This window comes from Blennius ocellaris, assembly GCF_963422515.1.
Source record: "Blennius ocellaris genome assembly, chromosome: 6".
NCBI lineage: Eukaryota > Metazoa > Chordata > Actinopteri > Blenniiformes > Blenniidae > Blennius > Blennius ocellaris.
In genome coordinates, this window is record NC_137655.1 from 15,178,969 (window position 1) to 15,197,622 (window position 18,654).

General features: G+C 40.4%; 1 protein-coding gene across 1 annotated transcript in view; it reads left to right on the plus strand.

The window, feature by feature from the left end:
• Positions 1-503: 503 nt before the first annotated feature.
• tanc1b (tetratricopeptide repeat, ankyrin repeat and coiled-coil containing 1b) overlaps positions 504-18,654 on the plus strand; it is a 97,339-nt gene continuing 79,188 nt past the window's right edge. Inside the window, exons 1-2 of the mRNA XM_080497952.1 lie at positions 504-611; positions 12,330-12,423. Of these exons, the coding sequence (XP_080354078.1) occupies positions 12,363-12,423 (61 nt within the window). The 5' untranslated portion in view covers positions 504-611; positions 12,330-12,362. The remainder of the gene's footprint in view (positions 612-12,329; positions 12,424-18,654) is intronic.

The window sequence follows — 18,654 nt, forward strand, 5'->3', positions numbered from 1 at the left end:
ACACTAGTCCATCACAAGACAACAACAAGGGACACACACTCACAACTATGAGTCAACTTAAAACATCACCAAGATTCAAGCCAGTGCTTCTAAACACTACACAACTGAAGCTTCAATGGGAAGGAATATGGAAATCTTACTCTCATATTGATCAAATTAATCCTGTCACACTAACATAATTGTTACAGGACTTTTCCACAGCAGTGTAATTATTAGTGTTTTATAACAGTGGAGTCTTAGATGATGGATTCTTTTTTTTTGGTTTTGTTTTGTTTTTACAGGTTTTCTGACTAATGCATTTAGTATTTTATATACTTTGCTCCTCTTCTCTGATTTCTTCTGCGCAGTTTGCATGTCCATGAGGCATGCAACAGCCTGGGACAGAGGAAGAGGAGGAGGAGGAGGAGGAGGAGGAGGGTGTCTGTTCCCTGCAGATGACCTCATGCAGGAGGGGGTGGCAGGAGGAGGAAGAAGAGGAGGAGCCCACACGCAGCCTGCCGTACCTTGGCGGTGGATTACTGTGGACCGAGTCCTTGTGGAGTTAAGCGTAAAAGACTGGAAGGACTTTTCTCTTGAGATCGCGCCACTTTTACACCCATGACATTTATCAGGTAAGACTTTGAGCGTGTTTCTGCTGGTTTCGTGGAGGAGAACTCGTCCGGCGGCTTCGGTTAAGTTTGGCGACCTGTTGGAAGAGTTTGAGTGGGAGTTTGTTGGGAGTGATGTCGGGACATGTCCATTACGCAGCTCTCAGGTCCAACCACCGGGACTGACAGCTCCAGGGAAGACCACTTTCTCTCACTCTTATTGTGTTTCGGGTCGATCTAGAGCTGAGTTGCATCAAACTTTCCCCTCAGTAACGATCACGCATGTCTGGTTTATTAATACGCCGTTACTCCCCCCCCCTCCCCCCCCCCCAGCCAGCTTCATTCATACTTGACACTTTTAGATAATTATCCTTCTTTTTAACCATATCTGTCCTGTTTTTAATGAGTACATACATATCTAAGTCTAGAGACAAACATGCCAGATGATGAAACTGTGGAGTTATTCACAGCATTTACGGTTCTCTTTTGTTTTAAATAATTTATCAAATACGTATGATCCTTAATTTTTGACCTGTTTCAACATATCTTCAATAAACACTTAACGGGTATGCTGTTTAAAATTAGATTGCTATTTTTTGGAGAGAATTACTCAGTCACTGATGAATGAATTGTTTGAAGAAGTGGTTGGTTGCACCATTCCACACTTAAGAGGTACATTCAGATTAAACTTCTGTAAAAAACGCCTTAAGGTTCATGTAAACAACACAAAGTGCACATTTCCAAAATTCTGAAAGAATAGTTCTGAGAAAATAAAGTTTTTAGAGGTTGTTTTATTGCTCATCTTGACAAAACACACGTCAATGGAAGAAAGTAACACGAACCAAAACCAATCAACTTTATTGACCACAGGTGTTTTACTTTAGTTTATGCTGACTGTGATGCTGAGTTGTAATGTTTTGTGTGTGTGTGTGTGTGTGTGTGTGTGTGTGTGTGTGTGTGTGTGTGTGTGTGCGCGCGCGACAATAGTTTAGCCTGAAAAGAAATCTGAATTTTTGATGAATTTATTAATATGCATGATATTGATATAACGCCTTTGCGTAAAATATGATATATACCACTTCTACCGATAACAAACAAGAGTTTTAGCAATACCTGCCAAAATAAAACCGAAAGAAACAGAGTTGATATTTGAAAGCAATACATATGGTATGATGAGCAATATGTACGTAATTGATTGTCTGATCAGCAGGTGTCATCAACAGCAGCTGAGAAAGGTTTTCTGTGACCTGGTATATTCACCATGCCTTTGGTACTTATTACTGTGTCTCAACTGTTTATTTAGATTTTCTGCTTATTGGGTTACACATTTTTATCAAGACAGTTCATTTCTTATAACTGTGTGGTCTTGTTTGATGCTGATGCTCAGCCTGTATTTTGTGATTTGACTGGGTGGTTTATAAGGCAGGGCCCAACCCTGATATGGTGGCAGGCTCAAGGTTGAAAGACTGTAATCTGGTCCACCCACATAAACTGAGTCATTGAAGTTCCACGGACCACTTGCTGCATGGGACTTCTGCTGCCTTCGGCATATTTGCTGTGGAGGATCCCCTTTGTAACTCAGCCAGGGGCTGTGAAATTCAAAGCTCTGTTTTCACCTTCTGCTTGTAAATGTCAAAATGAGACTTTGATCTTCAGTTGGCACACTGAGTAATCAATTCAGCATGTCGTCAGATCAGTGATCAGTGAAATTTTCATAACCCTGTGACCTCCCGAAGCTCTACCATGCCAGAACCTGCTACAAAATGTACCATTTCCTTGAGTCATTTGTTTTAAGGGCATTTCAACTCAATGTACAGTGCTGTGCCTTTCCATGTCCAGCTCAACAGGTGGAACATGCTTTGCTGCTCACAGTCATCCCACCGGCTAGTTAACAGGGATATGCACATGTATTAACTTTCACATATAATTTCAGGCAATTTTACGCCTATTATGGAGCCATTAGAGTAGATTTGCAATGCTCTGTGCCAAAACTGGAGCCCCTCACGATTGTCTGTAGAAAGACGTTTGAATTTCAGAGCAGTCATGTCGCTGAAAGTGCCACAAGAGTCTGCTTCCCACCCTATGAAGAGCCCAGTTCCCATGGTCTGCGGCCAGTTGGCCAAGAACAGATGCTGGCATCAGAGTTACATTGTTATGACTGAGGAGGGGAAGCTTCTGGAGCCAGTGACCTGACAGACAGTGCATACTGCGTTGATGCTCATAATGGGGAGGATGATTCTGTCTCATTAAATGGGATTAACATGCAGTCGCAATTGGAAGGCCAGATTTGCAGCAGCCAGTCGGGTTCTGGACCCCCACTGTGGGCATACTGCTTAACCATGAATGTCTGTGATTGAGTCCTGAATGTGGTGGTGTACTTGAAGTGAAACTAAGTCTTACTGCGCAGAATCATGACAATTAGTCTGGCCATGTGGCAGTAGTAGTGCACCTTCTTAAATCCTACTGTTTTATGCAGTCCAAAAACATCATTTCCATGTTGGTTTACTTCGATGAAGCACATGGCAGGTGTCTCTCAACCTCCTGATGTGATCACGGTTGGATTTTGGTGTGGGCCTGCCAGATCCGCTATCTGTTTGCTGATCATGGAAGTAAGCGATCTCCTTTGCAGTCTATATCTCTGCGATTTGCATAATATGTTTTGTAAGTGGGCTTTATGTAACACTGCCAAGACACTTTTACATCTAAGAGGCATTAAGGTGGTTTTGGGACATGTTGTGAAATAACAGCATAATAACAGGAGCCGTTACCCCCCTGAGCCCCTGGAACTTGAACAAAGCAGGTTTGTTATGCGTTGTGTTTGTGTTTCATGCCATGCTGCGAGGGACACAATCTGCTGCAATGAGGGAGCTAAAGTGATCTTAAAACCCTGCAAAAACTAGTTTGTCATGAAGTCCATAACTTCTGTAGTAACTGTATATTCACAGTCAGGAAGATAATTCATGGTGGTTTCTCAGCTTTGTGGTGACGGATCGTACACAAGCCCTCTGGCAATGAAAGTTGGATTGTGTAATTGCATTAGCTCCAATTTCTTAATGTGTAATGATAGCACACATATCAGACTACATGCCTTCTCTCTTAATTGCTCTGTTTGCCTTCTGGTTATATTTGAAAACATCACAAAATGACAGCCAGGTGCTTTGAGTTATTTCATTTATTATTATTTTTTCAGATCAATGAGTTTGTGCTCATTTATATGCAGATGATTAATTGATAGTGGGAGAACTACAGTGTTGTCTGTAGGAGGAGTTGAAAGTCCAGGTGATCAAGCATGTACACGACACATGTAGCTATCGTTTGTGCGTTTGTTTTCCCCAAGCTTCCCACGTGCGTACCTCAATCATGTGCTTCATGGAAACAGCTGTTACTGATTTACATTTTTGTCAAGCCTTTTTGAAACGCTCAGACACAGACTCTGAAAAGAGACGGTGCAGTGTCATATTTGCATCAAACTATAAAAAAGCAGCGTGCGTTGCATCGGTATCTGCAAAGGGGAGGAAGAAGTACTCAGAATATATACCATTGATTTGTTTGGCTGACATTGCTCGCTTGATAAGACTACAACTGTCAACCTTATCTCCATTGCAGGTGTGCAAATTGTCCTTACTACCGACGTGTGTTCAAACGAGATGTGGGTGATTGTTTAGGATTGTAGAAAACCCCCACAAAACATCTCATAAGTTTTCTTGGGCCAAAAGTTTCCATTGATATTCATTACCCTGAATGAAAAATGGTAACATCTTGATGGCAGCCTTGTGCAATATTTGCTGTTGTATTTTTATAGTTACATACTAATACATTACTTCCAGCCATCTTGTCTGACTATAGGAGACAGCAGGGTACACTTTGGACAGCTTGAGGCTCTGTTTACTTGATGAGTTTGACTGGAAACGGTATTTTCTCTACATTTTATTTTAAGTAACATTTCAGACGGTAACATTTTGAAAATGATTGCACAGAAACGTGAGAAACGTTAAACGCTGTAGTTTAATGCCAGGCTACTATTTGATGCTGTGTTTTTTCCTTTGTAGTACAACCAGTTAGGCATGGCGGTAACAGCACAATGTAAATATTCAAGCTTCTTCAAACTGTCTGTCTTCATTGTATTGTCTCACTAAGTATCCAGTGGTTGTTAAACATGCGTCGCCACATGTGATTGAGATGATTGTGTAGTAAATGTACACTTTGTTGCTGAAGTGCTGTTATTCAAAGGACTCTGCAGCACAAAGCACTAAATCAAGTTCTCCAGTACTATTGTCGATAAAACTCAAGCATGTACAGAAGAACTATTAACTGTTGCTGTGTGTCCGTGCAGTACTGAATGTTTTAGTATAGTTTATTTTTCTCTGTTTACATGAAGATGAAGAGTGTAGCGTTTTAAAAAAGTTTCACTTTCAAACGGTCCCATTTTCAGGATGTTGTTGCTGTGGAAACGAAGCCAAATTGCTATGAAAATGCGCCTTCTTTTACTTAAACATTGCAATGAAAACTGGACATAATAGCTTGTTGTGGATTTACTAAGCTGTTCTAAAGTAAGAGGGTTTATACAGACAATTGAACTAAACATGAAGATGCCCAGCCTGTCTTCGGATTTGTTTTATGTATTGTAACATGAAGAAAATGGAGAAACAAATCTTGTTTGAAAAGAGTAAATTGTTCAATTTAATATTTTCCAAAACCTGATTTGTCAAATCTTCTCACTTGAACATGTTGTAGCCATTACGCTTGGAATAATAATCAGCATCTGGTCTCATAAGAATCCTGTATTGGTATGGTTGTTTGTGTTTGCTCCTTGCGTGGTTGTGCTCCTCTTTATGAGGTTTGAATACAAATGAGTTTTTTCAGTTTGCTTTGCTTTTGCATCAGTTGCTGTCATAGTTCACTTCTATTCAGCGAAAATAATTGCCTGTAATGTAGGTTTGTAAAAAGTTAGTGCTTTCTCGTTTTCATATTGTCGTGTGTTTATGTGGCCCTCTGACCCATAAACCTTTATATGAGTAAGCAGCTCTCCAGGTGTTGCAGAAACTTCCTGTGAACTTTAAATGCTGCTGGTTAATGTTTTATCTTTATTCAAATACCAGCCTTCCTGGGAGGTAAACGTCCAACTGAGTGCAAGTAGCAAGAGTCCAGCCCTATTTATCTTTACCCTCGATGTTCATTAATACTTGATTGCTGCAGAAAATTAGTAATTGTGTGATAAAGTTTAATCAGCAGCGATAACCATAGTTGATGACCGCAACTGTGACGAGATGATTGATGTGACTTGGCGTAAAGTTGAGGCTGCTGCTGTGAGTTGGTGCGTATGAATGAAAATATCTTTTGCCAATCTGTCCAAATGGGAAAGGTTGCATGTGAGGAGGGAAAATCAAGTCCACATGTCAACTTATCACGCTGTTCTTGTTAAAGAGTGACCTATTTATCTGAGTCAGAGTCGGTAATAAATAAGCCCATTTGTTGTCTTTTTTCCCCCTCAACATTGTAGATCCAGGTGTGGACAGCTTCTCGAGCCTGAGGTCTGATTGTAAACTTAGAGCAGCGATTGCACTTCCAAACATGCCTTGACACTTCTCGAGCAACACTGTTGGGATGAAATGATACTGGTTCACTTTCTGCTACTGCTGAAACAGCTTTTTACTGGATGGCTTCGGGGTGTAATGATGAACAAACATCCCTGTTCTTTAGTGACGGTGTGCCACTGAAGTCGGCATAACAACTGTGATAGAAAGCGTGTACAAATAAATGATATATTATTAAACTTTATTTGAATTTACATAGCACAATACTGAGCAAGGCCAACTGGTTGACCATTATAATGTGACATGGGAAGTTGCAAATTCTGGCTTAATGGGAACATTTCTGTAAAAATGCTGTATGAGGAAACTGATACTAACCCTACAACAAACATGGCAGGCCAGTCCATGCACTATCAATATGCACTTTGAAATATCTGTCCCGATACCAAGAGTTGGAAGATACCAAAAACACTTGTGAAAGAAATTGTAGGAGTCTTAGACAGTGCTGAACACTTGAACTGAATGGTTCATTCATCAGCTGTATTTGAAAGAAATGTGCCCTCAGAGGGCAAATCGATTTCTCTGAAATTACTTTCCTCTCTATATTTTGTTCCCAAGACTCACCGATGGTGACCTTGAGAAGTTTAAGACTCACACAAAGGTCTTTTTATTGTCTCACGCCATTCTAAACGGGGGATGAGACGAGTTATTCCTTTTAATTTTGCACTAAACCATGTGGCTCATCTTCTTCAAAAAGAAGCGAGCATGCATTGCCTGGGGCAAGAACTTTGAATTTTCCCTAGTCTTTGATGAAACCAAAGGATTTCCACCAGCTTAAAATGAATCAACACAGAAGCATATCATGAGAGAACGACAGTCTGTTTTCTCATCGTTTACAACACGTCAGGGTTTATGAATAACACCACAAGTTCCACTAAATCAACCACAGTTTTATCGTTTTGTACCCATAATGCAACGCTTACAATTAGGTTCTCACATCACACAGGGGTAGGTAAATAGACTTTTTAAAGAGGTGCAGCATGACTTTGCACAAAAATATAATGGTTGTTTTATGTGCCTACATTGGTGCTCTTAAATGACTTGACACCATTTTAGAAGAGCTTTCCAATAGATTGATTCTTTCAAGTGATTTCTTAAAAGTTTTCTTGCTTCTGTAGTAGTTTTTGTCAGGTGCATTTACATGTTTAGATGTTTTACATCTTCATGTTCTGTAAAATGAATATGTGCTTCTTGAAGAACAGCACAGCTTCATTGTCACTTCAGTGAAGTGTCTTTTAGAGTTTTAATGGTTAAAGTGAGCGTTGTTAATGGTCAATGCTTCTGATGATTGAAATATTTGCTTAGCGAATGAAAGTTAGTCTTTAGTCTTAGTCTTTGGCGGAAGCACATATCCATGTGTGATTTTTGTCTACCACCACATGTAGTGTGGCCAATTGTGAAGTAATATTTTCAAGGTGATGATACAAACCCATATCCAATCACTGGCTTGTGCTACATCGTTCAACACTGGTTTAAGAAGTATGATAAGTTAATATTATCATCTTATTTACATACTTTTGCAAAAGAGTATTACTATGTCGACCTCGAAGACTGAAAGCTGGTTTTGGTACATGAGGTATTTATTCACTAAACTATGTGTGAGACAAATCAGAGCAAATAAAGCTATTAAGAGAAAAAAAGCCAGTGGACAGTAGGCCTGTGTGTTTGATCTGCTTCTAACTTTAGGTTTTCCCTTCTTTGGTCATTGCAGTATGAAGGTCAGCTCCTCAAAGGCTGGAAAGCAGGAAATACTTGAGTCAAACCGGTAGACAAGTTACATAAAAATATCTGTCCTTATGCTGTTTCCCTCCCATTCATATAAGTGTGAATAACAGCCTTTTGTTTACAGCGGCTGGCACTCAGATTGTACTGTCCAGTATACCTACGCCCCACACTTCCTTCTTCAAAGGTTTGTTCCTAACTTGCCATTGTTTATGGAGTACTTGAAATTGCAGGCGAGGCTTGGCCTGTTTCCTGCACTCAGTGAATGGACAACAAAAGAACAGATAATTATGGAGCACACGTGAAAATGTTGGTATCACCGGTTCTTTTCTGTGGAGTGTTTAATAAACCAGCTCGAAGGTCAACTCATGGTGAGAATTTCCATGTTGCCATGACATCCATGCTGAAATGTGAGAGTGATCGTGTAGAATCGGTGGATGCAGAGAGCTGGCGGAGCATTTAAACGGAAAAGAGATGGAAGCATGGGGTGGAAAATAGCTTTTTATCTGCTGCAGGAGTGGTAAAGCCGATCTGAGCTTTAACTTGCCCCCCCGTCATATCTGCTGCCTAATAGAGGACAAAGCAGGCCCAAACCTGCAAACCTCCAATACATTTGAAATGCTTCCCCACTAGAGGCAATTGTGACAAACAATCCTATTTCACTCTATATACAGCTGTGTTCTCAGATGACTGTTGTCGAGCGAGATGGTCCCATTACCCACATGTCACATCGGCATTGTGCAGGTGGGGATTTTTTCTTCTCCTCGAGTGGTATAGATTTGAACTCCATCACATCAGGCATGACCTGGAAAACAAACAGGTTGATAACCTGAGGCACGTTTTAACCACCCTGAGCTCCAATTTCTTCTTTCTGAAAGAAACTGAATTTGAACCGCAGATAGAAGTCCTTTTCTTTGTTAACCCACAGTTTTGTTCAAGACCACGCACATGAAGATTTAAGTGTGACTAGTCTGCTCGAACAGGGCAGCAGTGGGGAAGCGTTATTATGCTTTTGGTGGCAATCCCTTCAAGTTACTGTGCTATTTTGATTCATGAACACTTCAGACGAGGAAGCGATTGCTCATTTCCATTGCACAAAGAGGCACTACCTTGAGCATAATACTCCAAACTTTCTCTGCGCAAATGTGAATATCGAGAGTCTGTTTTGTGTGACTTGTCAGCATGTGTCTTCAAATAACCATGAGCCTTTGTGGGACTTTCACCGCTCCGTTGTAATATTGAGAGGCCCCTTCTGAGGGGTAATGCTAATACCCAAACACAGCTTAAATGCTTTGGGATAGACCCGACCATGGGGTCTTGAGGAATCTTCATTCTCAACATTCTGCATACCATACAGTCCCCAACTCTTCTCTGAGGAGACTTTCTTACAAAGGCCACCGTATATCCCCTCATCAGCACAAATTGCCCTCATGAATCTTTTAGACGTACGTTCACATGAACGCAGAAAGCGTATTAAGTAAACGTCTGACTGACTGGCTCATCTCACACACTGCGAAAGTGTTAACAGTTGCATCTTTTCAGTTGCCATGTATTTTTGTGTAGTTTCTTGTGACATTATGTGACTGCAAGTTATAGACGACAGTAATCAAAGTTGTCAGGCTGTCGCCTGGTAAAGATGCTTGTTGTTTGCAACCAAGACTTTTTTTTAGTATGGTCACTTATTAAAAGTTATTTTTGTGCATAAGAAGAAATTAATCCAAAGTATTCCAATATGGAGCCTCAAAACTAAATAAAGTACTTTATTTCAATAAAAATCACACTTGTTAAGTAACTCTTCCTTTTAATAAACTAATTCTCGTAAATTCCTTTTTTATGATATTGTTTCAAAAACCTTAATTGTCATACTATTTGTAGCATTTTTACTATTTCTTATTGTTTTAGCAGAAAACCATTTCTTCCTGAAAATTATTCAATTGGTATGTTAATGAGCCCGCTGTACAAAAACAGAAACAAAATTACAAAAATAAATGCATCTACTTCACTTTTCCTCAGTGTTCCAGTATATAATTTGCTTCAAAACATGAGCTCAGTGCAAATCTAAATTTTCTGGAAACGTAATGCAGCATGAACTCATTGGCAGGTGTTTGTCGCTGTCCAAGCTTGTGCCATTTTCTTTTTTTACACTATGGTAAATGGTAAATGGTCTAGATTTATATAGCGCCTTCTAACCACACTGAGGTAGTCCCAAAGCGCTTTACATATCAGCTCATTCACCCTTTCACGCACACATTCACACACCAATGGGACAGAGCTGCCATGCAAGGCGCTAGTCGACCACTATGCGGTGGAAATGGTGCTGTTTAAATATGACTTCAGCTTGTGTTCCATCTCATTGTTGCACAGTTTCACTCCACTCAACAATAAAACATAGTGCAGTGTAGCTGGTGGGATGTGGAATCCAGCCAGGCTCAGGGTGGCGGATGGAATTGTGACTCAGTGTATGTTTGACTGCAACAGATGGTTGCAAGTTAATGAGAAGGTTTTAGGACATGGAAGCTCAAAAAGACCACCATACTGCTTTCTCGACTTGATAATACTCTTTTTACTTCTGAAAAAAAAAAATGTTGCACCTTTGTCTGGAATTTATGGAATTGGCCCAATAATATTTTGGTCAGTGTGTACTCATGGCTATTACATTCCAGTGTGGGTTTGTCTATTCAGCTGTGCCTGCGATTATTTACCATCGTATTATGAGTGGTACTTATTCCAGGTTCTGGCTTCCTGGAACCGAAATACTTGATGTTCATTCTTCATGCATGTTATTATCATTGTTATATCTTAACTCCACTCCTGACAGGAACGGCTTACAGTGGCATACCTGGAGGTGACGACTGAAGAGCTGCTGTCTCCTTCTCATAGAGGGTGCTGCTTTTGTGTGTGTCTGGTGACTGTGACGGGGGTGGTGGGGGTGGAAGGAATTTGTCGTGTTGGCTTTTGGTGTTTCAGGAGGGCGTTTCTCATTTCCTTTGGGTGAACCTGTGTGGTGTTTATTGTTACTGTGGAGATGAGCACACAGTGGCCAGCAGTTAAACTGACGATAGACAATGTACTATACTGCCCTTAAATGATCTATTCTGTGCACAGGGAGATAAACATAATCTTCACATGTGGTTCATTAGTTAATAATCTGTTGGTGCTCTGCTGTTGTGAACCTTTTTTCCAAGTAGTCCAAGTGTAGATGGAAATGCAGACGTGTTTTTGATACAAAATGAGCCAAAACAAGAGAAGTACGAAATAAAGAAGTAAGGGTAGTATTTGTTGTAGAGGAAAGGTTTGGCTATGTGGGCCATTGTGGGTTTGTGCAAGTGTTTTTTCCTAGCAAAACAATCCATATGCTACCTTACAACTACATTCCTGGTTCTGTTTTAGTTTGCATTTTTGGATTGATGGTTCATAAAAAAAGATTGTGCTAAAACAACATACATGGATTCTTAAAGAATTTGCACCCCCCCCAAAAGCCAATTTGGTGAAGGCTTTGCTTGTCAGTGTTTTGTCCGGCACCATCTCAGATGAAAAGGGGTAGACCTGTAGTGTGTCACAGCAGCAGTATGAAGATTGAGATATTTAAAGCCTTGCTTCTGGGGCTGAGAGTATTTGTGTTTTGTTTGCAGATGGCATACCCTTATTTGGGTGGAACCAATCTTTTCTTTTTGTTGGGAAGATTACTCTGTTGCTATTATTATAGGACACTGTAGAACCTTGTAATGTGTGTTGAATCCAGAAATCCCACACAATGAACTGAGTTGAATGTTTTTTACTGTTGTCCAGGAGCATAACACTATAAATAATTCCAAAGTAAACATGTACATTAAGGCTAGACTTTGAGTTCATCCCTTCCTGTTCAATGGAAAAGATTTGAAATGCATACTAGCACTAAAACAACCACATATATCAATTCTAAACGCACAAGTTCAGCCGCATACTGTAGAATCAATTACATCTGGAATTCAGGGCATTCGACTGACTGTTTTCCTGCATAACAAGATAGCAGCGCTTGTTCTTTTCTGTTTAAATATTAGAGCATTCTTTCCATGCACCCCTCCACTGATGACCTGCAGGATTCGGAGTGCTGTGGGAAAACTCCCAGGCGGGTGCCAGCTAAACAGTATGAAATGCGGATATACACTGTTTTGCCATTGCTGCGCGAAGTTTTCAGGGACACATTTTATCTTGTTCCGATTGATTTGGATGAAAAAACAACAACGCTAGACTATCTGGTTCATGAATGCTTTTCTTTATTTTTGCAGATGAATAGAGGTGAACAGTGTTTGTTCTGTTCCATGAATAGAAATGTATAACATTCAGCACTGCTGGTTGATTTCCATATTTTATCTAAAGTGACAATGGATATGTTTTATTTATCTATTTGAAGCTGCGAGTGACTGTTTTTATTTTATTTTCCCCCCAGGGGCTCTACAGAGAGGATTCCAGGAATCTCACCATGTTCAAGGCGGTTTTGAAGAAGAACAGAGATGGAGGGAAAGGGAGCAAGAAGGATTCAGGTATGTGAAAGATCAGCAAGAAAAACAAAAATCGAAGGCCCAGGAAACAGATAACCCCAAGACTTCTGATACTTGTGGTTGTATCAATCATGCTCCTCAAAAGTTAGAAAAAAAACTTCTCGCGTGGATCTGATGAATATAAAAGAAAGCTTGAATCCACTATCAAATGTGTTTTTGACAAACACATCAAAACGATATCAGAATACTTAGACTTCCACACTTAAATTTGAAAGTAAGACTTTTATGATATAGAGCAGGAATGGGGCATCATTGTTCTCTGCTGTTCAGGCAGAATCATGGGTTGCACTCACTACTACTAAAATATCATTATATCTCCAAATACAAAGGAATGTGTTTCCTGGTCTTTATGAATTACTGTTTTCACTCTGCATCAGTCAAGGTCTTGTATCTCTCTGGGTGTTGTGTCTCGTAAAAGCATAATATTTGAACATAGCGTGCTGTTTTCATCCAAATAAGCCCATCTAATTTTGCTTTTACTCTGGGTCAACATTTTTCTTGGGTCACAATTGTTAGCTTTGCAATTAAAAACAAACTATGAACGTTTATACAGCTAAATCAACTCTGGCACTGAGTAAAAAAGAAAAGTACTGTAGTTGTAACATTAGACTTATAATTTCTTATTGACATCATAGAGGCTAGTCACGGTCATCCAATCAGGCTTAAATAGATCACACTCTTTACATTGCGCTGGTTGGTGCAGATATTTTATGTAGAAAGTCACAATGGAGCCACATTGTGGTATCATGCTTTCAAATAACAGAGAACCTCTCTGCATTGATTCCTGTTGGGAACATTCGTTTTGGAGTTTGCATGTTTTCCCAGTATGTGTCTGAATTTTCTCAATCTAGTCTGGTTTTATCCTATAGTCCAAAAAACATGTGTTATTTGTAGGTGACTCTAAATTACCTGTAGTTGTAGATTTGACTGTGTAATTGTTTGTCTATCTGGATTTACCCTGTGATGCACTGGTGGCCCGTCTCGAGTTTACCCTGCCCTTAACCATAGTCAGCTAAGATCAGCTCCAGCCACCGTAACCCTGAATTGGATAAATCAATACAGAAGATGGATGAATTGATGGAAGATCACAATGGTGTAAGCTCACATGCAATGTAGCACATGTGACACATCCCCTCATGCAACCATGGTTGTGTCGAAAACAATCTGTTCAAGACAGAATTTACTCCATCACTTATTTACATCTTTGACAGAGGACACTGACTTGTGTCCTAACAGATGTTTTCTTTTGGGAACGTGCTGATTTTCCAGTCTGACTTATAATGAATCACTGTCAGAAGCACATTGTTGACGGGTCTCGTGTTTATACAGTGGCCCCCCCTCCAGTTATCTCTTTCCTGACGCAGCAAATGGACCATTTATGCTGACACTGCACTCACCAGCTGAAACTTGCTTTCCCACCTCAGAGCGAGTTTCAGCGGCGTGATTCAGACTGAGTGTGCAGTTGATTGACATCTCATCATTCTGCTCTTTCAGCCATTGTCTGACGTGATTTCTCCCGATAGTCTGTGCTAACGCACACTTTTTATAAAGGTGTTGCAATCCGCCTTGCATGTATGAATCACCCTGATAACAGAGCCTCACTGTTATTCAGAGAGACGCATACACAAAGCTGCATGTGGTGCTTATGTGAAGACCGCGAGCAGCAAAGTCTTTATGGCGGGATATGGCCTCTTTATCTCATCCTCACTTTCCCAGTTGGACACCATCCATCAGGCGAAGGCAGCTCTGCCTCTCTTGCTCATGAAGCCACAATAAAACGTGGCCACTCCTCTCTGTCGTTTAGGGTCTTAAAGACTGATGAGAGGTCACAAAGTTACAACAGCAAGTAGCAGTCCCTTTGCCCCACGTTGGCCTCTTTGTGTAGAACAGGTACTTCCACTGAACATCTGTACACTTTCAGGTTTTTACTAGTTAATAATGCATAACTTCAAGTCACCTATTGTGACAATTTGCTTTACATGTGAGACATTTTATTGTTATGTTTTCTAGTCTGGTGTGGTTATTATGTTTGTGGAGGAGAGAAGTTTTTACTCAAAAAATGTAATTAGTAACACAAACCCAAATGGGGAAGGTCATAGTAATCATACTCAGTACACTGCAGTATAGTTAATAGTGTCTAGAACAGGATGGTACCATATTGCACATAAAATATTCACTACGCCTTCTGTAGTGTGAGGAGAAAGGTTTTGTGAGTTGTGTTTGAACTTTTGCTGGGCTGCACAGTGGAGTAGTGATGAGCACCCCTGCCTTGCAGTTAATGTCCCAGTTTTGAAACCTCGTTGGCATGTGGGGTGGGGGTGGTGGTCTTTTCTGTCCATGGTGTACCCTATATCACCCATATAAGCTTAGATTGGCGCCACCCTCTGACCGTTAATTGGATGAAGCAGTATAGAAGGTGGATGGATAAACATTTACAGTTTTGATTAGAACATTTCAAGTGGTATATTATTCATTAATTTTCCTCTTTACAGAAGATTGTCTTGCATCAGACTTTTAAGGCAGTAATTGTCCGGAAAATGACAAATTAAATTTGATGTTATATGTATTGATCAATGTTGACCGATGCAGATTTTCCTTCGTCTCCTCATGTATAAAACCTAAAATGTATAAAGCCTGCTAAAAAATCTATATCAAACAAATGGGAGGAAAGACCTTGATAATGGATGTAGATGCAAGATAGTTCGGCATATGTTGCTCATGACTTGGTGGCTATGGACTGAAGGCAGTCAAGGAAACTTGGCCCCCATGCCAGATACCACTCCAGTCATTAGCTTTCCTTTGGGATCGCCCCAATGCCAAAACCACAAAAACACACAATTTGCTAATTTAGTCTTTCCATCTTGTGCTCCTCCTAGAGCCTTCCTCCTCCTCTTCCTCATCCTTCCCATTTGCTTCTCTGACAGTTCTATATTGAATCTGTTTGGATCTGGCCATCTGAATCTTTATTTAAATGGTTTTCTTTTTGCTCATGGTCTGCTATTCCAGGACTCGGATGCTGGTTTGCTGTAGCCTTTTGACTTTGATGTGCACACATTCTGAAAATAGTGTAACTCCAAGTGGCTTACATTGAACGTAGGCCTGTCCATAGCTAAAACACATGAAAACTCAAATGCTAGAAGCAGCAAAAATGAACAAGCATAAGGATTTGAACGAGTTTGACAGGAGCCAAATTGTTCTGGCTGGATGACTTTGTGAGAGCTGAAGCTTTAGTGGGGTGTGTGGGTCCAAAGTAGGAAAAGCAATCAACAGGCGCTTGTGGTCACATGTGGCCAAGGCTCGTTGAAGCACATTATGCTACAGTAGCTCAAACGTCTGCACAAGTTTATGCTGATTCTGAACATAAAGATTTCCGAATCTACAGTGCAATGCAGTTTGATGAGTATTGGGAATAGAAACTGAAGTTTTAGACCATGTGAAATGCAGTCAATGGACACATGAGTCCCTATCTTTCCTCAAAGACTGAAAAGGGCCGTTTGGCTGAGGGGCATGGCCGGTCCCCTTTCATCCCACCCCTTAAAGTCTCCACTGCCTCCCTCCTTTTAAAGTAGTATATAGCCTTCTGCTCTCTTTGTATTACAACCAGTTCATGATGTTACAGAGAGGATTTGGGTTTTCGACTCAACTTTAATTGTTGAGTGTGGCTCTCTGTGGTTTGGGTCATACCTCTGAAGGCCCTTCAACTCGGGCTTCCCGCTCACTGAGCTCAGCTGCCAAACAGTTGTCTGTCTGTTGTGGGTGACACAGTCTTAATCACACCACTGTGCCTTGCTGTGCACTCTGGGAGGGCGATAACTGTTTCAGCTGTTTATTCCTCCAACTCCCAGCACACACACACGAGCCTTGTACACACAAACAGATATGTTAGCCACCACCAGTTGGCAGGACTTTTCTCAGTTTGTTTGGCAGTGTGGAGACAAAAGACACACCTGCGCCTCACTAGACAAGAAGATGCAGCCCTACTGTTGACTTGAAAGGAGTACACCCCCACTGGTTCTGTTTTAATGTCTCCACTGAACGTCTGCTGGGCCAGTAATTGCCCTGTCTGGCAAGATTAATAGGGATTCTGAGTTTGATAATTAAAATGAGAGAGAGAGGCAAACGGTACCTACAGGTTTATCTTGGCAGAATTCAGACACAAAAACACTTTAAATAGCTAGTCAGACTTGCAAAAATGCATGTATCTTTGTTTGGCAGAATTTCAAATGTGTAATGTTGGTTGTGAACATTTTCTGATTAATAGCAACCTTTGAGGGTTTGGTTTTCCTGAAGCGTTGAAGTAAAAGACACTATTAAGTCCTTCGTTGCCCGAGGTGTCACAGTGACTGGCATGGTTTTCTGTAGTTTCTGTGAACTTTTCTCCTGTTGAAACCTTTTGTTTGTTACTGCTTTTCCTGACAACCAGTACACAGTTGAGTTTGTATTTGCAGACTTAATCTCCTTCTTGAAGCCATTGTGCTGATAAGGTTGGTTGTGTGTTATTTAGTGTCCGTGACCATTTTGAAGCAGTGTGATGTTTTTTGGTGTGTAAGTTCATGGTAGCATTTGCCATTTATTTTGTCTTTCATTGTGATCTGTTTTTGCACATTGCATATATTTTCCACCGTGTGGCGTTACAGTTCAGTGCAGCAGCTGACATAGCAGAGATTCCTTTGTTGTTGTCTCTTTCTCTTTCAGCTGCCGCATCAGGGTTTTTTACTGCTAAGGGCAGACTTCCCTATGTAAACAATAACCGCAGGTGGCTGAGCAGTTATTTGTCCAAACAGGGAAGAATTTTTGAGGGATAGTTGTTTCAGAATATACATAGTTGTAATATGCATATTTGTACAATTCTGGTTGGTTTACTTGTTAATCAATTTTGACATGTTTTTTTTGTTTGTTTGTTTTTTGCAGAAATGGAACCAGCCTTCTTTGTTTAGCTGTGAGACAACAATAATTAAAATATTTGCAATGTTTTTACCTTTGGTTCTCGGTAGTTAGGGTTAGTAGTACATATATGTAACAAGTTTCTTGTGAAGAAGTTAGTTTGACATCTGAGGCCTTTTTTGATGCATCACTGAGAAAAAAAGTGCTCCAGACCTGACTTAATTTGGTGACTAATAATTCTCTATTCAGACATCAAGAAACACTATTCATCCCTGTGTGAGCCACAGGTTTCACTGCCCAACTCTCTGCATAAGTCTGGTTTCCTCTCTGGGAACAGCTGGCAGCCTCTGCTCTCTCCATACCGACCACAGCCATTTTGAGACCTGCCACCTCCTTGTACTGTGGCCTGGCAGCAAACCTAAAGAGAGTTCACTTTCATGTTGTGTTTCTGATGTAATCACTGGATGACCAAAAGAATGTACAGCAAAATCAGTGGAAAAAGGTCAACCATGAGTACCATGAGTATGAGCTGAAATAGATTCTACATAGATCTTTTGATATTAAATGACAAATGGAAACTATAATCTCACATTTCTAATACGTGAGCAATCTGATTGTGCTTTACAGATGAGGGATCGAGCCACAACCTTGGTGGCAGCCACCCTCAGCAAGTCGCATACAGTCAACAACAGGATGTCTCGATTGCAGATTGCATACTGAACCTGTGCAGAACACAAACCCAGACTGTTATTGAGACACACAAGTACATAGCAGCAGAGACACAGAAAGAGGCAATCAGTTTCAGGATCCATTATTAACATGCTTTGATAAACCATAATATCTAGTACGCAGACAAGACCCATCGTCGCTTTATTACACAGCAGTGATTCTTGTTTTGAGAAACATGTAACGTAAACACACATGCAGCTATGAGGGTCTGGCTTGCTCTTTGGCTTACATTGGATGAAATAGTCTGAATAATCTATGACAAAATGGTTCAAATCCAATTGTTCATGCTTGTAGGAATTCATGGGGTAGTACAGAGAACGGATTAATGGCTGATTAATGGCTGAAGGAGGACTTTGTATCATACATATAGAGACAATATATTTGCATGTATAAGTGATTGCATTGATTTTATGTAGGATTTTGTAAATTTCTCATTAAAAAAAAAAAAACCCCAAAAGATGTGACTGGTGGTAGAAAAAAAAAACTGCTTGCTATTTTTGCTCTTAGTTCTGTTTATGTAAATTTTCATTTCCAGACGTTCGTGGTTAGACTTTAAAAAGGTGGAGAACAAAAATGCACCTGATTTACAAAGGAGACCAT